Genomic DNA, 22,032 nt, shown 5'->3' with positions numbered 1-22,032 from the left:
ACATTTAAGCTTTATGTTCTTGGCCTCTTATCTATACTGTACTCACAGGGGCTTTTACATTTCTTTCTCTTGAAGATTTGTGTGGTGGTATGTCTCTAGTCCCACCTTCTGTGACGTGAGCAAAGTACAGATATATGAGGCAACGTAGAAGAAAGTCTGTATCTCCATTGTTAATTGACAAGCTTTAAAAGTTGGCATTTACTGAAATTAAGTCTCCAAATTTATCCATGTAACTATAGTTTTTTGATATATTTGTCAGATAGGGTATATTTTGAACTACTAATACAGTTTATTATAGAGACAAAGACGCCTGTGACTTGCTTGGCTTCACTGGTCATTTTAAAATACAATCTCGTTCATAAGGTTTATGTAGCAATAACATTTTCCTAAATGCTATTATCAGCAATAAATGGAAACTCAAATATTCTACTATCTAATACAACATTAGAAACACTTTTTAGGATGAAATTTGTTACAGGAATTAAATTCTCTTGTGTCTTAACAGTGACCTTGTTTTTGTCTTTTTTTTTTTTTTTTTTTAAACAGGTGGCCAATATGTTCTACATTGTAGTGATAATGGCTCTTGTATTACTTAGTTTTGGTGTTCCCAGGAAGGCAATACTTTATCCTCACGAAGCACCATCTTGGTCTCTTGCTAAAGATATAGTTTTTCATCCATACTGGATGATTTTTGGTGAAGTTTATGCATATGAAATTGATGGTAAGGATTTTTGTTTGCAAAATCATCTTTTGGTTATCTTATAAAGTCAGAATTGCATTCTAAAAGTATTGCATATTTTCCTTACAATAGTTAACAGTAGAAAAAGCAAAATATGGATTGAAAAGTGTTTTGAAAGCTGTTCAACCATGTGTAGTAGGAATCTGTCCTAAATTCTTAGACAGTGAGGATAATTATTAACTCATAAATAGAAAGTTTCAGAAGTAGAGTAGTGTTTAGGGTTGGTTTATTCATAGCTAAGGACTCATAGAGGAAGAAATCTCTTTAGAGGAGAAACCTGTCTTTCCATCCTACTAGTTTATGTCAACTTTTTTTTTTTTTTTAATTTGTATGCTGTTTTATTGTATGCTACAGCCAGTGTATATAAAATAGTTAAACCTTGTGAAACAGAAATCCATGAAAATTCAGAGAGGTAGATGTTAAGATCTGACAAGTAGAAGATTGTATATTATGGCACGCGTTATAGAGAAGCTTTTGTACAGACTCCAAATTTAGTTCTCTTGAATATCCACTGGTTCATGAAAAGTGGTTTGAGAAACCTCAAGATACATGACTACAAAAAGGAGCAGACTTTCTGGGGTCTGAAGGCATTTGTACTTGAAGACACTCCAGTTAGCAGAGGGTCATGTTGAGCATTCTGCAGACAAAACTGTTTCAAGTCTGCAGCTGCCTGGGAAACCTTCACATGGTTGAGCCCGGCCTCCAGCCGGAGCTGCTGAACCACCTTCTTCATGGCAGTGACACTGGAAGAATCCGACATGGCGCTCAGGACAGCCGTGCCAACTCCTTCGACTCTTGACTTATCTCTTCAAAGGTTACCTCTCAAGGGATGAGGGTATCTAGACCAAGTTAGGGTGGATTGGTGTTGGATCAAGCACAGTGTTACTGACAAAAGTAACGGTCCTGTGTGAACATGAAAAAGCTTACATGATGATAGCTTTTGAAGGGGATAATTGATTTTTTTTTCAAGTTTATATCAAAATTTTGAAAGCCTAAGTAAACTAATAAATGAAGCACCCCTCTCTGTTCAACCCCTTCTTAGTAAAAGCATTATGTCTGTTACACATTTCTGTGAGATAATTTTTGAGCATGGCTGATTGGCAGTAGCTTTCAGGGTGTGCTGACCTCTGCATCTGAGATGTAGAGTGCACTGTGTTTCGTTCTCTCTCTCTCTCTCTCTCTCTCTCTCTCTCTCTCTCTCTCTCTCTCTCTCTCTCTCTCTCCTCTCCCTCCCTCCCTCCCTCCCTCTCCCTCCCTCTCCCTCTCCCTCTCCTCTCCCTCTCCCTCTCTCTCTCTCTCTCTCTCTCTCTCTCTCTCTCTCCCTCTCCCTCTCCCTCTCCCCCATTCTTCCCTGTCCCACACTTATATCTCTCAACACACCCCTAGTGGCTAAAATAGTGATGCTTTGCATACCTGTCAAAATGTTTATTTAATGGCTTCTCGTTCAGTGTCATTTTTCAGGGTTTTTTTGCCTGCTGTTTCTCTAATGGTGTCTGACTGTGTGGTTGTTATAAAATATGGTTTTTTGAGACAGGGTTTCTCTGTAGCTTTGGAGCCTGTCCTGGAACTTACTCAGTAGACCAGGCTTGTCTTGTTTTATAGATCCGCTTGTCTCTGCCTCCCAAGTGCTGGGATTAAAAGTGTGTGCCATGCTGGGCAGTGGTGGCTCACGCCTTTAATCCACTGCCAGGCTGTAATACACCTTTAATCCCAACACTTGGGAGGCAGAGAAAGGATATCTGTGAATTTGAGGCCAGCCTCGTCTACATAGTGATGATGATGAGAACCTCAGTTATATACACATTTTAAAATAGTGACTAAATATTAACTGTAAGTGTACTATAATTTTATATATATAGAATTATCTCTAATTCTTGATGGTTTCATCCCTTCCCTACCCAATTAAATTTTGTGTTATTTATTGTAACTGTTTTGGATATTAAAACTGTGCCTTTCCTTGCTTGTGTTTAGCTATGTCGTAGTTTTGAAAAGATTTCAGGTATAAGTAATGGAAAACAGGGAATTCAGATCTTGTCATTTTAAAATACATATTTGTTTTTCTGTGTGTGGGCAATGTGCCCCTAAGTGCAGGTGCCTCTGAAGGCCAGAAACATGGGATCCATTCAAAGCTGCAGTTACAGGTGGTTCTGAGTCACCCAGCTTGAGTGTTGGGAACTGAACTCAGATCCTCACTTTTAACCATTTATCTATCTCTCCAGATCCCAAATCTAATAATTTTATATTTAAAGTGTATTTTAGTACTCTTTGGAGACACAGTGAAGTCTGTAACTTCATAGGGTTTACTATAGATCTGTCATATACTTTTTAGGGTTAGATATTTTTCTCATGTAAATTTAAAATTTCACTGTATCTAGGGGTTTTTATCTGCCTTTACCCTCAGTCTAAGCCTGCCTTAGGAGAGATATAACATGTAATACTCCTTGTTTGTATGTCGTTGTGACAGAACAGAAGACCCCATAGCCCTCAGTGTCAGAGTGCTTGTAAAGCAGAGCTCCAATGGCCACATCTCAGAGATCCTTGTCATTTAAACTCTTTTTTTACTTCTTTTTTGTTGTTTTTTTAATTTTTTTAAATTACACTCATGATATTCATTACTTCCACTCATGATATTAATCACATTTGTGGTATTCATAGATTACATTCGCAGTATTCATTCAATTATATATATATATATATAAAATTTTAAATGTTGAATGTCATTTCTTGAAAGGGGTAGGAGGTTAAATACAGGCTTACAGCACAATGGGAGGACCCCGGAGGGCAGAAGTTCGCTACTGATGTTTTACAATCTTGCATCTAAGCTGTTAATGCCCATTATTCAGGATATACAGACAATTAACTTCCCTTAAGCATTCAGGAGGGTGGAACCTGGCAGGGAATTAGCATTGGGAGGATATCAAGGTCAAGGTCCGCAAGCAAGGCAACAGTTACCCAAAACGGGGGCCAGGGCCCTGCAGGTCCCCCTTTTATTAAAAAATGAGCTTCTGACTTGGGTTGCGTGGGACGTCAGCAAGTCACCTTACCCATCATGGAGACGCCTGCCAAGGCCACACAGGTGCTCTGTCTTAGGTTGGTGAGTGAGTGCCCCCCAGGCATTACCCGTCTCTGAATACTCATTATCATACAGGCTCAATCATGTGTGAGCTGCATGGTTAAATGCTGCCAAAGATCTCAAAGTGGCACTGGGCTTGCAATCTGTGTGTTCGATAAAGAAAAGACCAACAGAGGTCCTATCTCACCCATAGCCAGTAGGCTAAAGGCAACTGAGCCATTCCCTTCCTTAACGAGCCATACTGTACTTGGAGTCCTTGTAAGATAATATCCCAAAAGCAACTGGAACTTGAGTTTATAAGTTTATTATTTTTGTCATTTAAACTCTTAAGCAGATTTGCATGCGCTCAACATTTTCTGTTGAGACAAAGAACCTGAAACACTGAACTATTATATTTAAAATTCTTTTCTCTCTTCCCAAAGTGTGTGCAAATGATTCCACTATCAAGGAAATCTGTGGTCCTGGCACATGGTTGACTCCATTTCTTCAAGCAGTCTACCTCTTTGTACAGTATATCATTATGGTTAATCTTCTTATCGCATTTTTCAAGTAAGAATTTTATTCACTTATATTTATTTGGTACACAGTTCACACTTTGAATGAGATACTGAGTTTTTTTTTTTTTATTTTTTTTTTGTTTTTCGAGACAGGGTTTCTCTGTGTAACTTTGCACCTTTCCTGGAACTTGCTTTGTAGCCCAGGCTGGCCTCGAACTCACAGAGATCCGCCTGCCTCTGCCTCCTGAGTGCTGGGATTAAAGGCGTGTACCACCACCACCACCACCACCACCACCACCACCACCACCACCCCCCGGCGAAATACTGAGTTTTAAAAATCTCAATTTTATTGAAACTTAAAGTAATAAATTATTTTTTAAAAACTACAAATAAGACATGAATTTTCAAATCAAAGGAATTTTAAAGGTTAGGTTTTATTATTTTCAACAAAAAATTCGAGTGTGTGTGTGTCAGTACCACATTCATGCAGTGCCCACAATGACCAGAAGGGAGCATCAGATCCCATGGAACTGGAGTTACAAACTTTTGTGAGTGCTGAGAACCAAACTCTGTGAAAGAGCAGCCAGTGTTGTTAACTGCTAAGCCATCTCTCTAGCCCTCCACCTTATTTTTAAAGAAAAGGTCTCACTGAATCTGGAGGTTGTCAGTCTGGTCAGTCTGGCTAGCCAGTGAGCCTGTGTGGTCTGCCATCTCACCTCTCAACATGTACTTTGTTTATAAATATAATCTCTTGGAAAACAAAAAAGACAAAAGACTGGGTACTTATTAACAAGTCCGATGACCTGAACATTTCCCTAGGAACTACATGGTGAGGAGACCTCTGTGCATGCAGCTGTGCATGACACACATAGGGAAAAAAAGTTTTAAATTTTTTAATTTTTACCTGAGATTTTTTTCCTAGGTTGCTAGAGAATTATAGAAAAACACAGTACTTATCAGTAGTAATTACAATTGATATCTAGGTGACATCCATAAACCATTTTGGTGAATGTATAAATTGTGGTTTTCAAAATAATCTTTGTGTGTATTATTTTTTGTTTGTTTGGGTTTTTTTTTTTTGTTGTTGTTGTTGTTTGAGACAGTGTTTCTCTGCAGCTCTGGGTGTCCTGGAACTCACAGAGGTCCACCTGCCTCTGCCTCCCAAGTGATGGGAGTAAAGGTGTGCACTACTACACCTGGCAGTTTTATATTTTTTAAAGCAAAACTTCATGTTTATTTAATAGTTCTTAATGTATGTCATTCTCTATGATCTAGACCATATTTCAAGCCAGTATATTAAACTGCTCAATTAGATTATAATTTTTTGCTACAAAACATTTCTTCAAAATGTATTTTTCCCTGTCTCTCTAAATGTTCAGAACTGTTGAGGATATATATATACTTCTAGGGCTTTTGGCTTTAAATCAAAATAAGGTTGTATCCCTAACTTCCTGCTGATACTTAGTATTATATTTCTTATTTGTATCCAATTTGTTTCTTATTAGTTTCCAATTTTGACGGTAATATAAAAGAATCTAGATTTTATTTTTACTCAATTAGTATTAACTATCATTTATTTTTTAAGTTAGAGTGTCTGTATGTAGCCCAGACTAAGGTTAATTTTTGGGGGTAGAGGTATGTGTATGTATGTGCATGTGTTCTGGTCTGTGCACACATAGCTGTCCATCTTACTCCCTTGAGACAGGGTCTTTCACTGAACCTGAGGCTTACCATTTCACCTAGACTGGCTGACTGGTACAATCTTAGGATGCATTTTCTCAGTCCCACAACACTGGGGTTACATGCATGCGCAGCCACACCTTATTTACACATGGGTGTCAGATTTGAACTCAGGTTCTTATGTTTGCATATCAAGTATTTTTGTTTGTTTGTTTTTAAATTCATGTTTTGAGACAAGGTCTTTCTCTACATAGCCTTAGCTGTCTTGGAACTATGTAAACCAGGCTAGCCTCAAACTCACAGTTATCTGTCTACTTCTATCTCCCAAGTGCTAGAATTAAAGACTGTTCTATCAAAAAAAATGTTTTTTCCATTACATAAAATTTTGTAAAAGCCTCAAGTTACTCCTTTCCTTCCCATTTTTCTGAGGTCCTTATTAAGGTCCTCAACAATATCAACCTTTTGTGTGGCATAAATTTGTTATAGTTATTCATTTACTTTTCTTCAATGAAAGTGTACTGGAGTATGTAGTGCAAAATTAAAGTGAAATATTTAGCATTTAAATTTTCAGGATATAATTGTTTGCTTTATTTTTGTTCATTATTCTAGTAATGTATATTTACAAGTGAAGGCAATTTCCAATATTGTATGGAAGTATCAGCGTTATCATTTTATCATGGCTTATCATGAAAAACCAGTTCTGCCTCCTCCACTTATCATTCTTAGCCATATAGTTTCTCTGTTTTGCTGTGTATGTAAAAGAAGAAAGAAAGATAAGACTTCTGATGGACCAAGTAAGTAAAATAAATTTTGGGAAATGTTTTTCTTGCTCCTCAATATTGAACTTGAATGCTTAGTATTGATTTTACAGACAGCCTGTTGGATTAGTTATTGTGAAAACTTAAAATTTGCCTCAACATAAAACAATTTTAGGTACAATTTGAGTCTGCAAATAAGAACTATGATAATTTGGATATTAAAAACCAGTCTTTTTCAGAATTAGAACAAGCATATAAAGTGATAGCTATGAAATCAAACTGGCCAGAAGAAGACCAGAATTAAAAGATAGTAGTAAATCATTACAAGTGCTTCAAACAGCAAATGTTTCATAAAGTGCAAATAACTAGACACATCAGTTTGGTTAAAGAGTAAGATGACCCGTGTCGAGGATATTTTGATTAGGGTACCTACTCCTCATGTGCTACTTTCACTTTATTAGGCCAAACAGTGTTCTTGATTAATTTCAAGTATAGTAGTCCTTTTATATGTCACATATAAATATTATGTCAAATACAGAGAACAAAAGGTTTTTTTCAGCTGGGTGTGGTGGTTCATCCCTTTAATCCCTCAACTTGGGAGGCAAGAGGCAGGTGGCTCTCTGTGACTTTGAAGTCGACCTTGTCTATGGAGTGAGTTCCAGAACAGCCAGGGCTACACAGAGAAACTCTAGTTAAACCAAAAAGAAAAAAAAAGTCAGACCTGGATCGGGATTTGCTGTCTTCCCTACTATTCAGCCTCATCTATATCAGATATTATGAATACCCCTTCCTAGTTATGTGGGAATTTATGGCTATATTTAATAATGATATATGACCACCTTTCCATGTGCACAAAATGTGATGTATCAACAACAGCAGACAGTGAACGAGAATTCCTGGAAAGAGGTGGTATCTCCAAGGACTGACTGACTGATTAAAACCTCGGTGACTGTACAGAGGTTTGAATGTTCAGGTCCAGAGCCTAATTACAATTTATTTATCTTGGGCAATCTTTAGTTCACTAAGTAGCTGTTCTTGCAGCCCCCCTCCACTTTCCACCCTGTGTTGGACCTAACATCCTGACTACAGATAAAACTTTTAAAAATGTGTTAACTTTAACAACATTCTAACTTTCTACTAATCAAAAAGCTAAGTGTCATCAGATCACATAGATGAGATGTCTGTTCTGTATATTTGAAAAGTGCCTTGGTTTATGACTTTCTCTGTTCTGTAACTTCATGAAACAGCTTCCATGTTTGAACATAGAATTTGCATAATCTAAATCTCTATTTCTGGGCCATGGTAATTCATATTTGGCCTCAGAATAAACTATTGATCATTCAATTAAAAGCAAAATAGTATGATACATAAAAATCAATTTAATATTTAACTTCTTTTGGGGAATGGCACTTAGGCGTTTTTGTTATTCTTGTTAAAATGGTTATATAAGCTGTGTCATTTGACCTGTTCTAAAAAGCCATTCTTTTTTTTTTTTAAAGATTTTTTTCATGTATTTTATGTATATGGGTGTTTTGTCTGCATGTACATCTGTACACCAGAAGAGAGCATCAGATCCAGTTGTAAACCACCATGTGGGTGCTGGGAATTGAACTCAGGACCTCTGGAAGAGCAGTCAGTGCTCTTAACTTCTAAGCCATCTTTCTAGCCCCTAAGAAGCCATCCTCTCCCCACCCCCCCAGCTGAGGACCGAACCCAGGGCCTTGCGCTTGCTAGGCAAGAGCTCTACCACTGAGCTAAACCCCCAACCCCAAGAAGCCATTCTTAACATTCTATAAACAGACAAAATTAATGCATCTTTATATAACCTGAGATAAATCACCTCAGTTGTGCTTAAATTTTTTATGGTTTTATTTCTCATAAAATTATTCCTTAAATTTCTCCAATAAGGTACTTGACAAGAGAGCTAAGCAAGAAATAGAAAAGACATAGTACAAAAAAAGGAATTAAAAGGAGACCAAATATCTAAAACTTGATAGGCCTGGTCTGTACGCCTTTAATCCCAGCACTTGGGAGGCAGAGGCAGGGAGATGTCTATGAGTTCCAGGGATATTTATTTAGACCTTTATATTGAGAAATCCAAGAGAGTCTGCTTAAGGGGTATAGGCAGTTTATTAGGACATAAATTGGAGAAAACAACTCACTAAACAGAATAGGCAAAGTGGTAGGGTCCTGGAAGGCCAGTGTCCTGTCCTATGCGGCTCCTGCTGCCTGAGTCAGTCCACACCCACCAAGCCCACAAGGGAGCAAGTGGGCTAAGCTTACATGCCCCTCAGCTTAAGCTAGCCCCGAGGCCATGCCCTAGGAGCTGGAACTTCAAGTTCATATGTGGAACAGGTACCCACTACAGATCCTGTCTATTAAATAAACAAATAAATATGCAAGCTGTGTGGAGGGGCACTGTCCATAAAAATAAATAAGTAGAAAGAGAAAAAGACGCAAGAGCTGAAGTTTGAAAACCTGGTGGGTAGCTTTCATTGTATTGTGTTCTAATTTCTTTTTGGCCTTCTCCTCCTTAGAACTTTTCTTAACAGAAGAAGATCAAAAGAAACTCCATGACTTTGAAGAGCAGTGTGTTGAGATGTATTTTGATGAAAAGGACGACAAATTCCATTCTGGGAGTGAAGAGAGAATCCGTGTCACTTTTGAAAGGTAGATAATGCTCTTTAATTATCACTAACTATATGTTAGAATGGATCCTGTTAGTTAATACATGTTCACTGTTCAGTTTATTTTACCAAAAAGTTTTATATTACACATTGAAAAATCAGGTTAGTTCTTTGCATTTATTACATGTAATCCAGTAGATCTCTTGTTACAAGCTTTTATTTTACTTTTCATAAATATTTTTAAATTTTATTTTATTTTTTATGTGTATGAGTGTTTTGCCTGTGTGTGTGTGTGTGTGTGTGTGTGTGTGTGTGTGTGTGTGTGTGTACCATGTACATGCGTGTTTCTTGTGGAGGTCAGAAGAGAGCATTAGATCCCCTGAAACTGGAGTTACAGACATTATGAGCCGCCATGGGGTTGATGGGATTCAAACCCTAAGTTCTCTTAACCACCGAGCCACCTGTCTAGCCCCTGACTATTCTTTAGTGGTGCTGGGAGTCAAGTTTAGACCTCACACTTACTAGAAAAGTGCTTATACGTCTGAGTCTAGTCCTCGGCACTACTGTCTTGACATAGTTACAAAGGAGAGAAGAATTGGTGTTCTTAACTATGCAAGAAGGTAAAAATAAAGCTATCATAACTATTTTAAAGCTTTTGTTTTTTTACATTGTTTCTATCTCATGTTAGAAGCATGTGGTATTTGTGTATGACACTGATGGTAGTCCTTTGTATATGTAGTTCTATATACATTTTGTCCGGAGTAGACTCAGATAGCCTATGGAACAAAATTTGTTTGTAAAACTTGGTGTTTTAAGCCAGGCATGGTGGTACACGCCTTTAATTCCAGCATTTGGGAGGCAGAAACAGGCAGATCTCTGTGAGTTCGAGATCAGCCTGGTCTATAGAACCGGTTCCAGGACAGCCGGAACAACACAGATAAACCCTGTCTTAGAAACAAAAAAATTATTTTCCCTGTGTTTGCATGACATGTGGGTAGCACATGCACCGTGGCTTGAGTGTAGACATTAGAGGACAGCCTTGTCAGAAACATTCTCTCCTGACTGGGTTCCTGAGCTTGAACTCCAGTCTCCATTGAGCCATCTCCCTGTCCCATCTACATTAATTTTAACATCTGTAAAATGCCCTTTTTATTGCCCTACAGAGTGGAGCAGATGTGCATTCAGATTAAAGAAGTTGGAGATCGTGTCAACTACATAAAAAGATCATTACAGTCTTTAGATTCTCAAATTGGTCATCTGCAAGATCTCTCAGCCCTGACAGTAGATACATTAAAAACACTTACAGCCCAGAAAGCTTCAGAAGCTAGCAAAGTCCATAATGAGATCACTCGAGAACTGAGTATTTCCAAACACTTGGCCCAGAATCTTATTGATGACGTTCCTATGAGATCAGTGTGGAAGAAGCATAGCGTTGTAAATACACTGAGCTCCTCTCTTCCTCAAGGTGATCGTGAAAGTAGTAATCCTTTTCTTTGTAACATTTCTATGAAAGATGAAAAAGACCCCCAGTATAACTTGTTTGGTCAAGATTTGCCTGTGATACCCCAGAGAAAAGAATTCAACATTCCAGAGGCTGGTTCCTCCTGTGGTGCCTTATTCCCAAGTGCTATTTCTCCCCCAGAATTACGACAGAGACGACATGGGGTAGAAATCTTAAAAATATTTAATAAAAATCAGAAATTAGGAAGTTCGCCTAATAGTTCACCACATATGTCATCCCCACCAACCAAATTTTCTGTGAGTACTCCATCCCAGCCAAGTTGCAAAAGCCACTTGGAATCTGCAACCAAAGATCCAGAACCTGTTTTCTATAAAGCTGCAGAAGGAGATAACATAGAATTTGGAGCATTTGTGGGTAAGTTTGGCAAACTCTTACTGCATGTTAGTGTTGCTTTTGATGTCAGAAACACTACCTTAGAAAAGTAATTAGCTAATTAATGAAAATATACGGTATAACAGATGGTCTTGTCATATAGTCTTCTAAAGGAATCAGAAGCAGTCGAAAATAATTGAATTGGGCTGTAAGAGTTCCATTGTTATATACCTGTTTGGTGCCATTGAATTTAAATATATCTTCAGTTGGATTGGTCAACTGTTGGAAGGATCTGAGTGATTCATGAGTAGTAGATGCTAGGGTAAAAGTCAAGAGGTACAAGGGAGGTTAGAAGCTGCATACAGACACCAATATGAATAGGGCCAATGTGTAATTTTGTATATAAACCAGGACAGTGTTGAAAGTGAGAGACGCACTACAAGTCATTACGTTAGGATTATAGTTCATTCATTAGTTAACAATGATACACTAGGCAATATGATGATCCTATGAAAAGCTGTTTAATAAAAACTGTGTCTGTGTTTGTGGTCTACTTAATTACATATCTCAAGATGAGAACATTTCTAGAAACATTTTTTTTTTAATTTTTCTTTATTTTATGTGTATGAGTTTTTCCCTTCATATATGGCTGTGCACCATGGGTGTGTGTCTGTTGCCCACAGGTCAGTAGAGGATATCAGGTTCCCTGAAAGCAGAGTTAATGGATTGTTGTAAGCCATTACGTGGGTGCTGGGAACTGAACCTGCATCCTCTTCAAGACCAACAAGTGTTTTTTTGTTTTTGTTTTTTAAAGATTTATTTATTTATTTTTAAGACTTATTTATTTATTATATATACATTATTCTGCCTGCATGTACGCCTGCACACCAGAAGAGGGCACCAGATCCCATTATAAATGGTTGTAAGCCACCATGTGGTTGCTGGGAATTGAACTCAGGACCTCTGAGCTATCTCTCCAGCCCCCAACAAGTGTTCTTAATTGCTGAGCCATCTCTCCAGCCCTCTTTCCTACTTTTATCAGCCCTCTTGTGCACTAAAGAACCAGCACAAAGGAGGTACCTTTTAAATTCTTTGCACCTCCTTTTCCACACTGTTCCCTGATCATTATTGGCTAGTGGGTTAATACCATGTCTCATTTAAGGTTAGCACTCACAGTCATGTATTCTCAGCTCCTTAACTAGTTAGGAGTCTCTGCACTGACTGCTGCCCACTGCAAAAAGACACTTCTCTGACCACGGTTGAGGGCGGCCCAGGTCTGTGGGTACAGACAGACATTTAGAACAGTTAGCAAAGTAACAGACCTGGGTTTACACTATCAGGCAAGGATGTCTGTGGAGCAAGCCTCAGGTCCATTAGAAAGCACTTGAATCTATAACAATCATGCCAGTATTACACCAGAAAAGAATGGTACAAAAGAAAAGTCTTGTACTTGTGATAGTTTGAGTAAAGTAATGGGAGAGAAAAAAAAAACCTGTTTCGACAGTGATCATGTTAATAACATTTGTGAAAATGATTTGGCCAGGGAAGTGATGGGGAGCTAGACTTTAGTAATAAAACCTAAGTGTGAGGAGAGTATAAAAGGGTAGTTGGACAATTCCCTGAAAAGCTTGATCATGACAGGAAGAAGAGTTGTAACTGACACTGGTTTTTTATGCTTAGGATGTTTTATTTGGATTTTTTTTTTTTTTTTTTTGAGACAGGATCTAGTTGTATAGCCTAAGTTATCCTTGAACTTGGAATTTTCATGCCTCAGCTTCCCCAGTCTGGCATTATTATAAGCATAGTCTGTCATACTGGGCAGATGGTTTTGTTTTAAATGGTAATATAGACCTAAGCATATTTAAATGCTGACAGCATGCCGTAGAGGAGAATAAAGAACTGAAGAGCCAGAGTATCATAGGGCTAGCTGAACTCTGTGATTTGGGAGAGGATAGTCGTCTAATTGTCTCCTGATAGAGTGTGAAAGTATTTAACTAGAGAGGTTTTTGTAATAATCTCCTCTTTTAGAATTATATTTATACTATTACAAGGCCTGCCTGAGGCCTTTTGCCTTTTCATATCTGACTTTGTCCATTGGCTTCCTACTGTAGTCTTTAACTGCTTTTCTAGCTTTCCCAGCCTACAAATTTACCTAGTTGTGGACACTAATGATTATCTGGAGAATCAGTTAATAAGACCATGTAGAATATCCATATTAAGTCCAACCTGGCATGTTATCTAGGTATTAGATTACTGATATTTACTATTAGCTTATGTGGAGAATTGAATAACATTTCCTCCATTAAATCTATCCCAACCTAACGAAGTCCAGCATATTTGAAGATCGTGTTGCTCCTGCCGCCACCTCCCAGCTGCTGGGGTTACAGTGTTCGACTATGCCTGGCTCCATCTATTGTATATTTCATTATGAAGAGTAAAGTGTCCCCTTTTCATTCTGAGGTTGACTTAGACTGTTTGTGGTGTTCTCAAAAGGAGGTCTTTGTTGTTTGCCATTAGATACCTTCTTGGTAGATATTTTCAGTATGACTTATAAAAAGAACTAAAGGAAAGTTTTTCAGAGCCTGAAAACTACTTGAAAGATCATTTGTTTCTAAGATTTTTACTTCATCTATTAGGGAAGAAAAAATTTTCATTGTAACCTTTTTTCCTTTTCCCCTGTTAAGGACACAGAGATAGTATGGATTTACAGAGGTTTAAAGAAACATCAAACAAAATAAAAGAACTGTTATCCGTAAGTGACACTTTATAACAGCACAATTAAATGTAATTTCACTTTTGTGATCATTTCTTCTAAATAGAACTAAACTTATTTTTCTTCAGTAAAAAGTATAGGTTAGCAGCGATTGTCATTGCTATGATTACCCCAGATACTTGAAACTGTTATGTTTCACAGAGAAACATGAAAAAGTTCAAACTAGCTTGCATTTTTGTTAACTAAAATAAAATGTTTAACATTTTTCTTTTTAAAAATGCTTTTCCCTGTTCCATTTTTCTATGGAGTAATTAATGAGCTTAACTTTTCTTCAGGATCCAAAGTTTATTAGAACGTGATCCTTGCTCTCAAAGAACTTGGAATCTAGACGTAAAAAAGCTATTTATAATGTACATATGTAGAGGATTAAATAAATTCTTATGATGTCTAATGAGTATATGCAACAACTGGCAAAAAAATTTTTTTTAAAGGTATTTCTTGCCTGAAAATTAGTTTTTATTTCTGTTGCTTTCATAAATTGCCTGTAGCTACTCATCACCTCCAGAACAGTGATGTAGCTACACCATGAGCTTTGAAGTGCTTTAACTCCTCTGTCCCTCAGTGAACTTACATTTTAGAAATGATCAAATGACAAATACAGGGACACAAGATTTGCTCCCAAAGATATAATAACTGACATGCTCTCTGAGTCCTCAGTCCTCATACGATCAAATTTAACTGTGTCGTTGATGTCAGGCATGTTGTATACTGCCTGCATTGAAGTCAGACTCAGATGCAGTGTACGAAAATGGTGGACATGGCATGCACTAAGTAGATGCTGTCAACTTAGAATATAGTTGGTGAATATATGCACATTGAGAAGTGATGATTCTGTACTTGTTTTCTATTTGCCTTTCAAGTATGAAAATAGTTGTATGATTTTCTTGCTTCAAAGGAGAAACAGTGGGATGATACCTAAAACATAATCATGGTGTATTCAGAGGTGCCTGGATATCCAGTAAGAACTCATTAGTGCACAGGAGTCAGAAGCTCAGCTTAGTCTTCACATAAGCCTTTAAATGAGGCAATCTGTAAGTTTAGTGTACCAGCCCTGAGACTGTTTTTACTCACAGTCCCTCCTCACCCCCATTTTAAATCTTAATGGTAGTTTGAGACAACCTCACATAGCCTAAGCTCAGGCTGGTTTCTAAATCCTTAGCTGCCTTGCCTCTACTTTCTAAGAACTGAATTGCAGGCATGTGCTATCACATCAGCCTCTTTGCACAGTATTTTCTATCCATTTTAATTCTGTTGGCATACTTCTAAAGTTCTGCATATTTTTATTATATGTGATGATTTTGAAGGAGAAAGTTAGGTAAGTGGGTTGGATTCATTTAGGTAGCCTTAGCTGGCACATGATAATGAAAAGAGAAAGAGCACAAGAAATAGATTACTGGAGCTAATTTTAGAATTATTGTAGTGGAAGATATGCCATGTGCTGTGTCTTACTTGATTTAAGGTTTTTATTGAACCGGTTCCAGCTGAAGTGGATTTTATGTAAATGAAGTACTCTATGGATATTTATAAGTCTTAGGAAAGCTGTTATAATCTGAAATTATTTAAAATTAGTATATTTCCTTGTCATATTTTCTATTCATATATGCAAATAAATTACATTAATGTAGTTATATGGCATTATTTTGCTGTTTGAAGCACTTCCTATACGTAGAACATGAAGTTCAGGGTAAGATAACACAGACTATAAGACCTAAATCAAGACTCACAGCATTGCTGTGTAAAATTAGCTACAGTGTGAAGAGTGTGCAGCATCAAAGCCAGAGATGCTTAGTTTTTTGAGGTAATATTTTAATTGAAAATAGTAGATTATTGCAGCAGTAATGTTTTGGTGGTCAAGGTTCGGAAATAGTTTAAAGGTTGTACAATAGTGTTGTAGTTGATAAAGTAAACAGTATGGGGCTGGAGAGATTGCTCACTGGTTAGGAGCACTTGATGCTCTCCCAAAGGATCCTAGTACCTATATCACAGTCAGCTCCAGGAGATCCCATGTTCTCTTTTGGCCTTTGTGTGTAGCCACATATATGGCATGTACATAGAAACATACATAAAAATAAATCTTGAAAAAAAATTGGTGTGATGCCTTTCCCAAATTGTTTAATGTGACTCACTAGTCTGGAAAGAAGAAAATCAGAGAGAGGTAGCTGTTAGATAATAAAGTATTTTGTAGCTAGAATAGTTGAAACATAAATATCTAATGAAATGTCATTGGTGTTGAAATAAATCTTGAACAAAGCAATTTAGTAGGAGGGCTGAATTTGAAATTGATGAAGGAAGTGCTTTGTTAGTATAAATTGGAGAATTGGGTAGAAATTCAAAAAGACGTATGTCATCATGATTTCATAAATTTGGATGAATTCCAGAGCTAAATATAAAAAAATCTAATCATAGAAAATTTTAATAAAAATGTAAAATAATTATTAACCTAGAAAAGCAGCAGGCCTTTTTAAAGGTATGAGTAATTCAAAACAAAAGGAAGGCTTCAGAGAGATTAAAATACTGTATCCATGTGTCAGAACAAATTCAAAGAGAAATTAAGGTTTGACACATACCTCCTACAAAGCAGTATGTATTAAACCACGGTGGTGTCTACTTTTTTTTCTTTTTAAAGTAATAATGGTTTTTGTTTGTTTTTCCCCAATTTTCTATATTTTCCCAAACATCTTGAGAATGTATATTAGTATAAAAAGGATTCATTCTGATGAGTAGGTAGTTTCAAGTATTTTTGAGATTCACACTAAGTAACCAGATCTCTGTTACATACCTTTTAATGCTGAAGTAGAATAAAGCATATTGAAGTAGATCAAGAGTTTCTATGTTGAACAATGACCTGAAATTCAATTGTTTTTTAAATTTATGTATATATACAATCTATACAGATTGATACTCCCTCTGAAAACACTTTGAAACATGTAAGTGCTGCTGGATATAGTGAGTGTCACAAGACATCCACTTCTCTTCACACAGAACAAGGTGAGTGTTTTGACCTTATGAAATCTGTTAGCAAACATACTAAGCTTTAAGTATATATTTGCCAAGTACCTTAGTAGTAAATGGTATGTGAGTCAAAAGGTGAAAATCCTGGTCGATAATAGTTAATATAACCTTGGAAATGAGTAATATAATCCTTACATTTATATATAATATATAATCAGATGAAAAGATCAGATGAAATTTAAAGGTCTTTTGAATCTAACTTGAACATTTGCAGAATGTATCAGTTTTCAACACATTTTTCTAGTTTAACTTGGTTAAATTCTGTTGAAATTAAAATATACTTTGAACAATTACTACCTCTCACCCAACCACACATGGAACCACTATTATTTTTATCTGTGTTTAGCCATTATATCCATTTTGTGGCCTGCAGGTCATATGCAGCCATGGATAGCTACAAATACAGGCCAACACAAAATAGTAAAGCATAAGAGTTTTGATGGTTTTTTTTTTTTTTAGCTTAATTATGCAATTCTTAAACATGAACTTGGCAAATGACTACATTATATCTCAGTGTCAAAGGTGGGCGTGTCTGCTAGTCTTTATGCTTATGCAGTCATTTATAACAATATATGTTTTCCTATTTCTCATAATTTATACAAAAAATAGCATATTGTACTTTTCTACTATTAGTTTTTCATTTTCTGTATCATGGTGATATTTCCATATCAGATATTTTCTTCTTCTTTTTTTTTTGTTTGTTTGGTTGTTTGAAACAAAATCATGTTTCCCGGACTGGCCTCAAATTCCCTGTGTAGCTGAGGGTATCTTGAATTGCTAATTCTTCTGCCTCAGCCTCCTAGGGCTGGGATTACAGATAGGTCACCATGCTTAGCATCCTTGTTTTTGAGACCAGACTTCACTGTAGCCCAAGCTGGTCTCAAACTTTTAGACTCAAGTAGTCCTCTTGCCTCAGTGTCCCTAGTTCTTGTACTACAGGTGCATACCACCATACCTGGTTTTGTTTTTATATAAATACCTATAATTGAAAGGTTGAATAATTGTAAAGTGTAGCTCGAGTTTTCCTGCCTGGCCCACAGTTAGGACAAATCTCTCTCACCCGCCAGTCCCACAGCCGCTCAGACCCAACCAAGTAAACACAGAGACTTATATTGTTTAAACCGTTTGGGCCTAATGGCTCAGGCTTCTAGCTATCTAGTTCTTACATCTTAAATTAATCCATTTCTATAATTCTGTATCTTTCCATGTGGCTTACTGGCATCTTCACATGCTGCTTGTCATGGTGTAGGCTGTCAGTGTCTCCCTCCGCCTTCCTGTTCTCTCAATTCTCCTCTCTGTTAGTCCCGCCTATACTTCCTGCCTGGCCACTGGCCAATCAGTGTTTTATTTATTGACCAATCAGAGCATTTGACATACAGACCCACAGCAGTGAAGCTTTCCTTTTAAAAACAGTGCTTTTTTTTGTCCCCTCACCATCACTTTTTAAAATCTCTTTCTGTCACTGAGTTCAACAGTATATATTACTGTAGGAATTCGGGTTGGCTTGGCAACCAAATAATTACTACAGTGAGTGATAGTAGCAGATTCAAGCCTAAAAATTATATCAATAGCTGCAGAAAAGGCATTTGATAAAATTGAGCCATCTGTTCATGAATAAAACTTAGTAATGTAAGAATGGAGTTTTTAAATTACAATAAAAGTAATCTGTAAAAACGTATCAAAAATGAATTGTAGCTATGTATATTTTATATTCTAGTCCTGGAAATAAAGTCAGTAAGAGAAATGATGGAAGTAATTATCAAGGAAAAGGTGAAACTGTCAGATAGTACTTTAGGGTAATGTGTGTATTGTTTCTAAAAATAAAACAATTATGTTCTCTGTCTTATTTCATTTTATGTCACATCTCTTGTTTGCTTGCTTGCTTTTTTATTTTATTTATTTGTTTGTTTGTTTCTTGAGATAGGGTCTCTCTATGTATCCCTGGCTGTCCTAGAACTTGCTATATAGATCTAGACTGGGTTGGCCTCTGACAGGAATTCCTGCCCATTCCTCTCAAGAACTGAGATTAAAGGTGTGCACCACTATGCCTAGCTCTTAGCTTTCTTAACTAAGCGTAGACTATACTCTCTTTTTTCCACCATTTCCAGACTGAATACATACACACAAATACACAGGCCTTCACTCTTTCCTAATAGTGTGGTCATGTCACGAGGTTATTTAAATCAGCATCCTAAATTCTTTGGTACTTAACTGAATTTTCTTTGAGAGACTCAGAGTAACATATATTCTATCATTTTCAGGTTACTAAAAAGTTTCCCCTGAGTGTTAGGATATGTCTCACCTTCCTGTGAGAATGGGTCTTCTTATGGCCCTTGAACTCAAGGCTTTCATTCATCTTGGCTCAGCCTCCTAAGTGCTGAAAGGGAAGGAGTGTGCTGCCATGACTAACTGTTCTCTGTGCTTTTGGCACAGAACTTTTTTTCTGAGATTTTTCATTTTTTGATCTTTCAAAAAAGAGTTCATTTAGGATTGTGACAACAAGGACATCATCTTAAGTCAAGAGTGGGAAGAATAATATAGCACTCTTTATTATTATCAGAGTAAAGCATTAGGAACAGGGCAGTGTCAACCAGTAGTTTGTCTAGCTTTGTTATTATACATCTGTACTGTGAAATTAAAGTTAATATAAAAAAATAGGTGGGCTGGAGAGATGGTTCAGCCATGAAGGGCACTGGGTGATCCTAAGAGGATCCAGATTTGATTTCTGGAACCCACATATTGGCTCACCACCATATGTAACAACAGCCTCAGAGAATCTTAATTATCTTTAAAAATTTAATGATAATAAGACCAAAGTCAGGTAGACCTCTGGGAAGCAAGTGTGTTTTACATAGCAGGTTCCAGGCTAGCCAAGGCTACAAAGTGGGACCCCCTTCTAAAATAATAATAATAATAATAATAAATAATAATAGAGAAACCCTGTGTACTTCCATGGAACATCTCTGAGCTTAAAGTTAAAAACCCTAACCAAACCATGCACAGTATCACAACCAAAAGTTACGGGTACTTGGGTGGCAGAGGTAGCAGAGTCATTTTTTAAGCCCAGGACAGCCTGGGCATCATGCACAGACACTCATATCTGAAAACAAGACCACCTGACCATTAAAACAAAAAAGGTACCCTCAAAGTATGTGATATGCTGCAGTTTGTGTAAAGTGGTAGGTGCTATTTAGTACATACTTAAACTAACTGAAACACTCTCCAGAGATGCACAAGAAACACATAACCTTGGCTGTCAATAGGGGTGATTTGAGAATAGGAGAGGACTTGTTGTATATTTTGCTTCTTACTGGGTTTTCACAATAAATTGAATAATTTACTTAGAATAAATTTTATGGCTTAGAGATTTATAGGCCTCTTATAACTCTTGGGTTCAGCTTTGTTGAAGAGAAGAAACCATCTTATGAGGTTATACTCTACCTAGAAGCACTTTGCTTTGTTAGTTGTTTAGCTGGGGAATAGTGGCGCACGCCTTTAATCCCAGCACTCGGGAGGCAGAGGCAGGTGGATCTCTGTGAGTTCGAGGCCAGCCTGGGCTACAGAGTGAGTTCCAGGACAGGACTATAGAGAGAAACTTTGTCTCAAAAAAAACGGAAAAAAAAAATTTAGTTCAAATGGTTTTTTTTATTTTTATTTTTTTATATTCTCGTAGCAGAAAGCAGTAGTAGAAGAATGTCTACAGAAGATTCCCCGGAAGTAGATTCCAAAGCAGCTTTGTTACCGGTTTGTATATTTCAGTTGAGTAGCATATTGGCAAGAACATATACATACTTACTAATGAATATTTAAAAGTTGTGAGTAGTATTTTATGGGCAATTATATCAAGCCTTAAAAACAGTTTCCTTAGAAAACTGACCTCAGTACATGGTGGCAGTTTAAGAGTCTCCTCCTGCTGTTGCATTAATCCTAATTGGTCTTAATAAAAAACTGGAGCCGGGTATCAGGATGAAAGCTAAAAGATCAGAGAAGCATAGCAAGCCACAGCCACCACCTCTTACCTCACCAAATCCTTAGCCTGAAAGAGCTTGAATTCCTGTCTCCTCCCACCTTATATTCCTTTCTCCACCCAGACTATCACTTCCTATTTCATCCTTCCTGGTGCTGGGATTAAAGGTGTGTGTCACCATTGCCTGGCTCTTCTTTTAGACTGGATTAATCTCATGTAGCTCTGTGTGGCCTTGAACTCACAGAAATCCAGATGGATCTCTGTCTATGCCTCCCAAGTGCTGGGATTAAAGGTGTGTGCCACCATTGTCTTGCCTCTATGTTTAAGCTGCCTCTGTCCTCTGGTCTTCAGGCAACTTTTATTTGATTAGAGTACAAACAAAATATCACCACATCCTGTTATGAACATTCAAAAAGTTTACACAGAGGAAAAGCAAGACTTCTTGTTTGAATTGAAGCTAATTACATGAATTCATTCCCAGCCACTTGTGGTATGTTTGGTTTTTGTAAACTCTCCTTAAAAGCAGGTGAACAACCAAGACCACTAGCTTAGGCAAAGGCAGATAAGTATCTAGAAATCAGTGCTCATACAAATAGAACTATAACTTACATGGTCGGGTTGTTAAGAATCATGTTATTAAATCAGGCGATATTAATCCCAGCACTTGGGAGGCAGAAGCATGTGGATCTCTGTGAGTTCGAGGCCAGCCTGGTCTACAGAGCAAGTTCCAGGAAAACCAGGACTGTTATACAGAGAAACCTTGTCTTGCAAAACTGCAAAACAAAAAACAAACAAAACGCATGTTATTAAGCACAGTTTGTTTGATTTTTTTTGTACAAATCTACAATCCCAATACTGTAATCTCAATAATCCACATATTGAGGCAGATGATCTCATGTTTGAGGTTAGTCTCAAAAAAAAACAAAAAAAGTTGTATCATTAGGAAAAAGAGTTTGTTAATAGAATTTCACTGTGACCAGTCCTATTCTCTAGGAGTCTGTTGAATCTAAGTTGTACAATACTGCAACAAAGTTCTATTAAGATGATTTCCTAACTACAGAGACTTTATTCA

General features: G+C 37.1%; 2 protein-coding genes across 4 annotated transcripts in view; one reads left to right on the top strand and one right to left on the bottom strand.

Annotated features, from left to right (window-relative positions):
• The window catches only part of Trpm7 (transient receptor potential cation channel subfamily M member 7), a 103,001-nt gene that overhangs the window by 66,432 nt on the left and 14,537 nt on the right, over positions 1–22,032 (top strand). For 2 of the 3 annotated variants that reach the window (XR_003736881.2, XM_028892730.2), the window contains exons 22-29: positions 547–721; positions 4,235–4,361; positions 6,599–6,783; positions 9,285–9,417; positions 10,538–11,250; positions 13,893–13,960; positions 16,876–16,969; positions 20,667–20,737. Coding sequence is in view for 2 of the 3 variants with exons in the window: in XM_028892730.2 (XP_028748563.1) it covers positions 547–721; positions 4,235–4,361; positions 6,599–6,783; positions 9,285–9,417; positions 10,538–11,250; positions 13,893–13,960; positions 16,876–16,969; positions 20,667–20,737 (1,566 nt within the window). In the remaining variant the exon portion in view is untranslated. The remainder of the gene's footprint in view (positions 1–546; positions 722–4,234; positions 4,362–6,598; positions 6,784–9,284; positions 9,418–10,537; positions 11,251–13,892; positions 13,961–16,875; positions 16,970–20,666; positions 20,738–22,032) is intronic. The other variant, XM_028892731.2, reaches the window with a different exon arrangement.
• LOC114709086 (guanine nucleotide-binding protein G(I)/G(S)/G(O) subunit gamma-5-like) lies at positions 1,062–1,499 on the bottom strand. The gene has a single exon (XM_037205198.1). The coding sequence runs from the start codon at positions 1,497–1,499 to the stop codon at positions 1,293–1,295; it is 207 nt and encodes a 68-aa protein (XP_037061093.1). The 3' UTR covers positions 1,062–1,292.

The sequence above is a fragment of the Peromyscus leucopus genome, chromosome 4 (genome assembly GCF_004664715.2).
Source record: "Peromyscus leucopus breed LL Stock chromosome 4, UCI_PerLeu_2.1, whole genome shotgun sequence".
In the NCBI taxonomy this organism is placed as follows: domain Eukaryota; kingdom Metazoa; phylum Chordata; class Mammalia; order Rodentia; family Cricetidae; genus Peromyscus; species Peromyscus leucopus.
The sequence above is the reverse complement of the archived record's forward strand: the minus strand, read 5'-3'. Positions and strand labels throughout refer to the sequence as shown.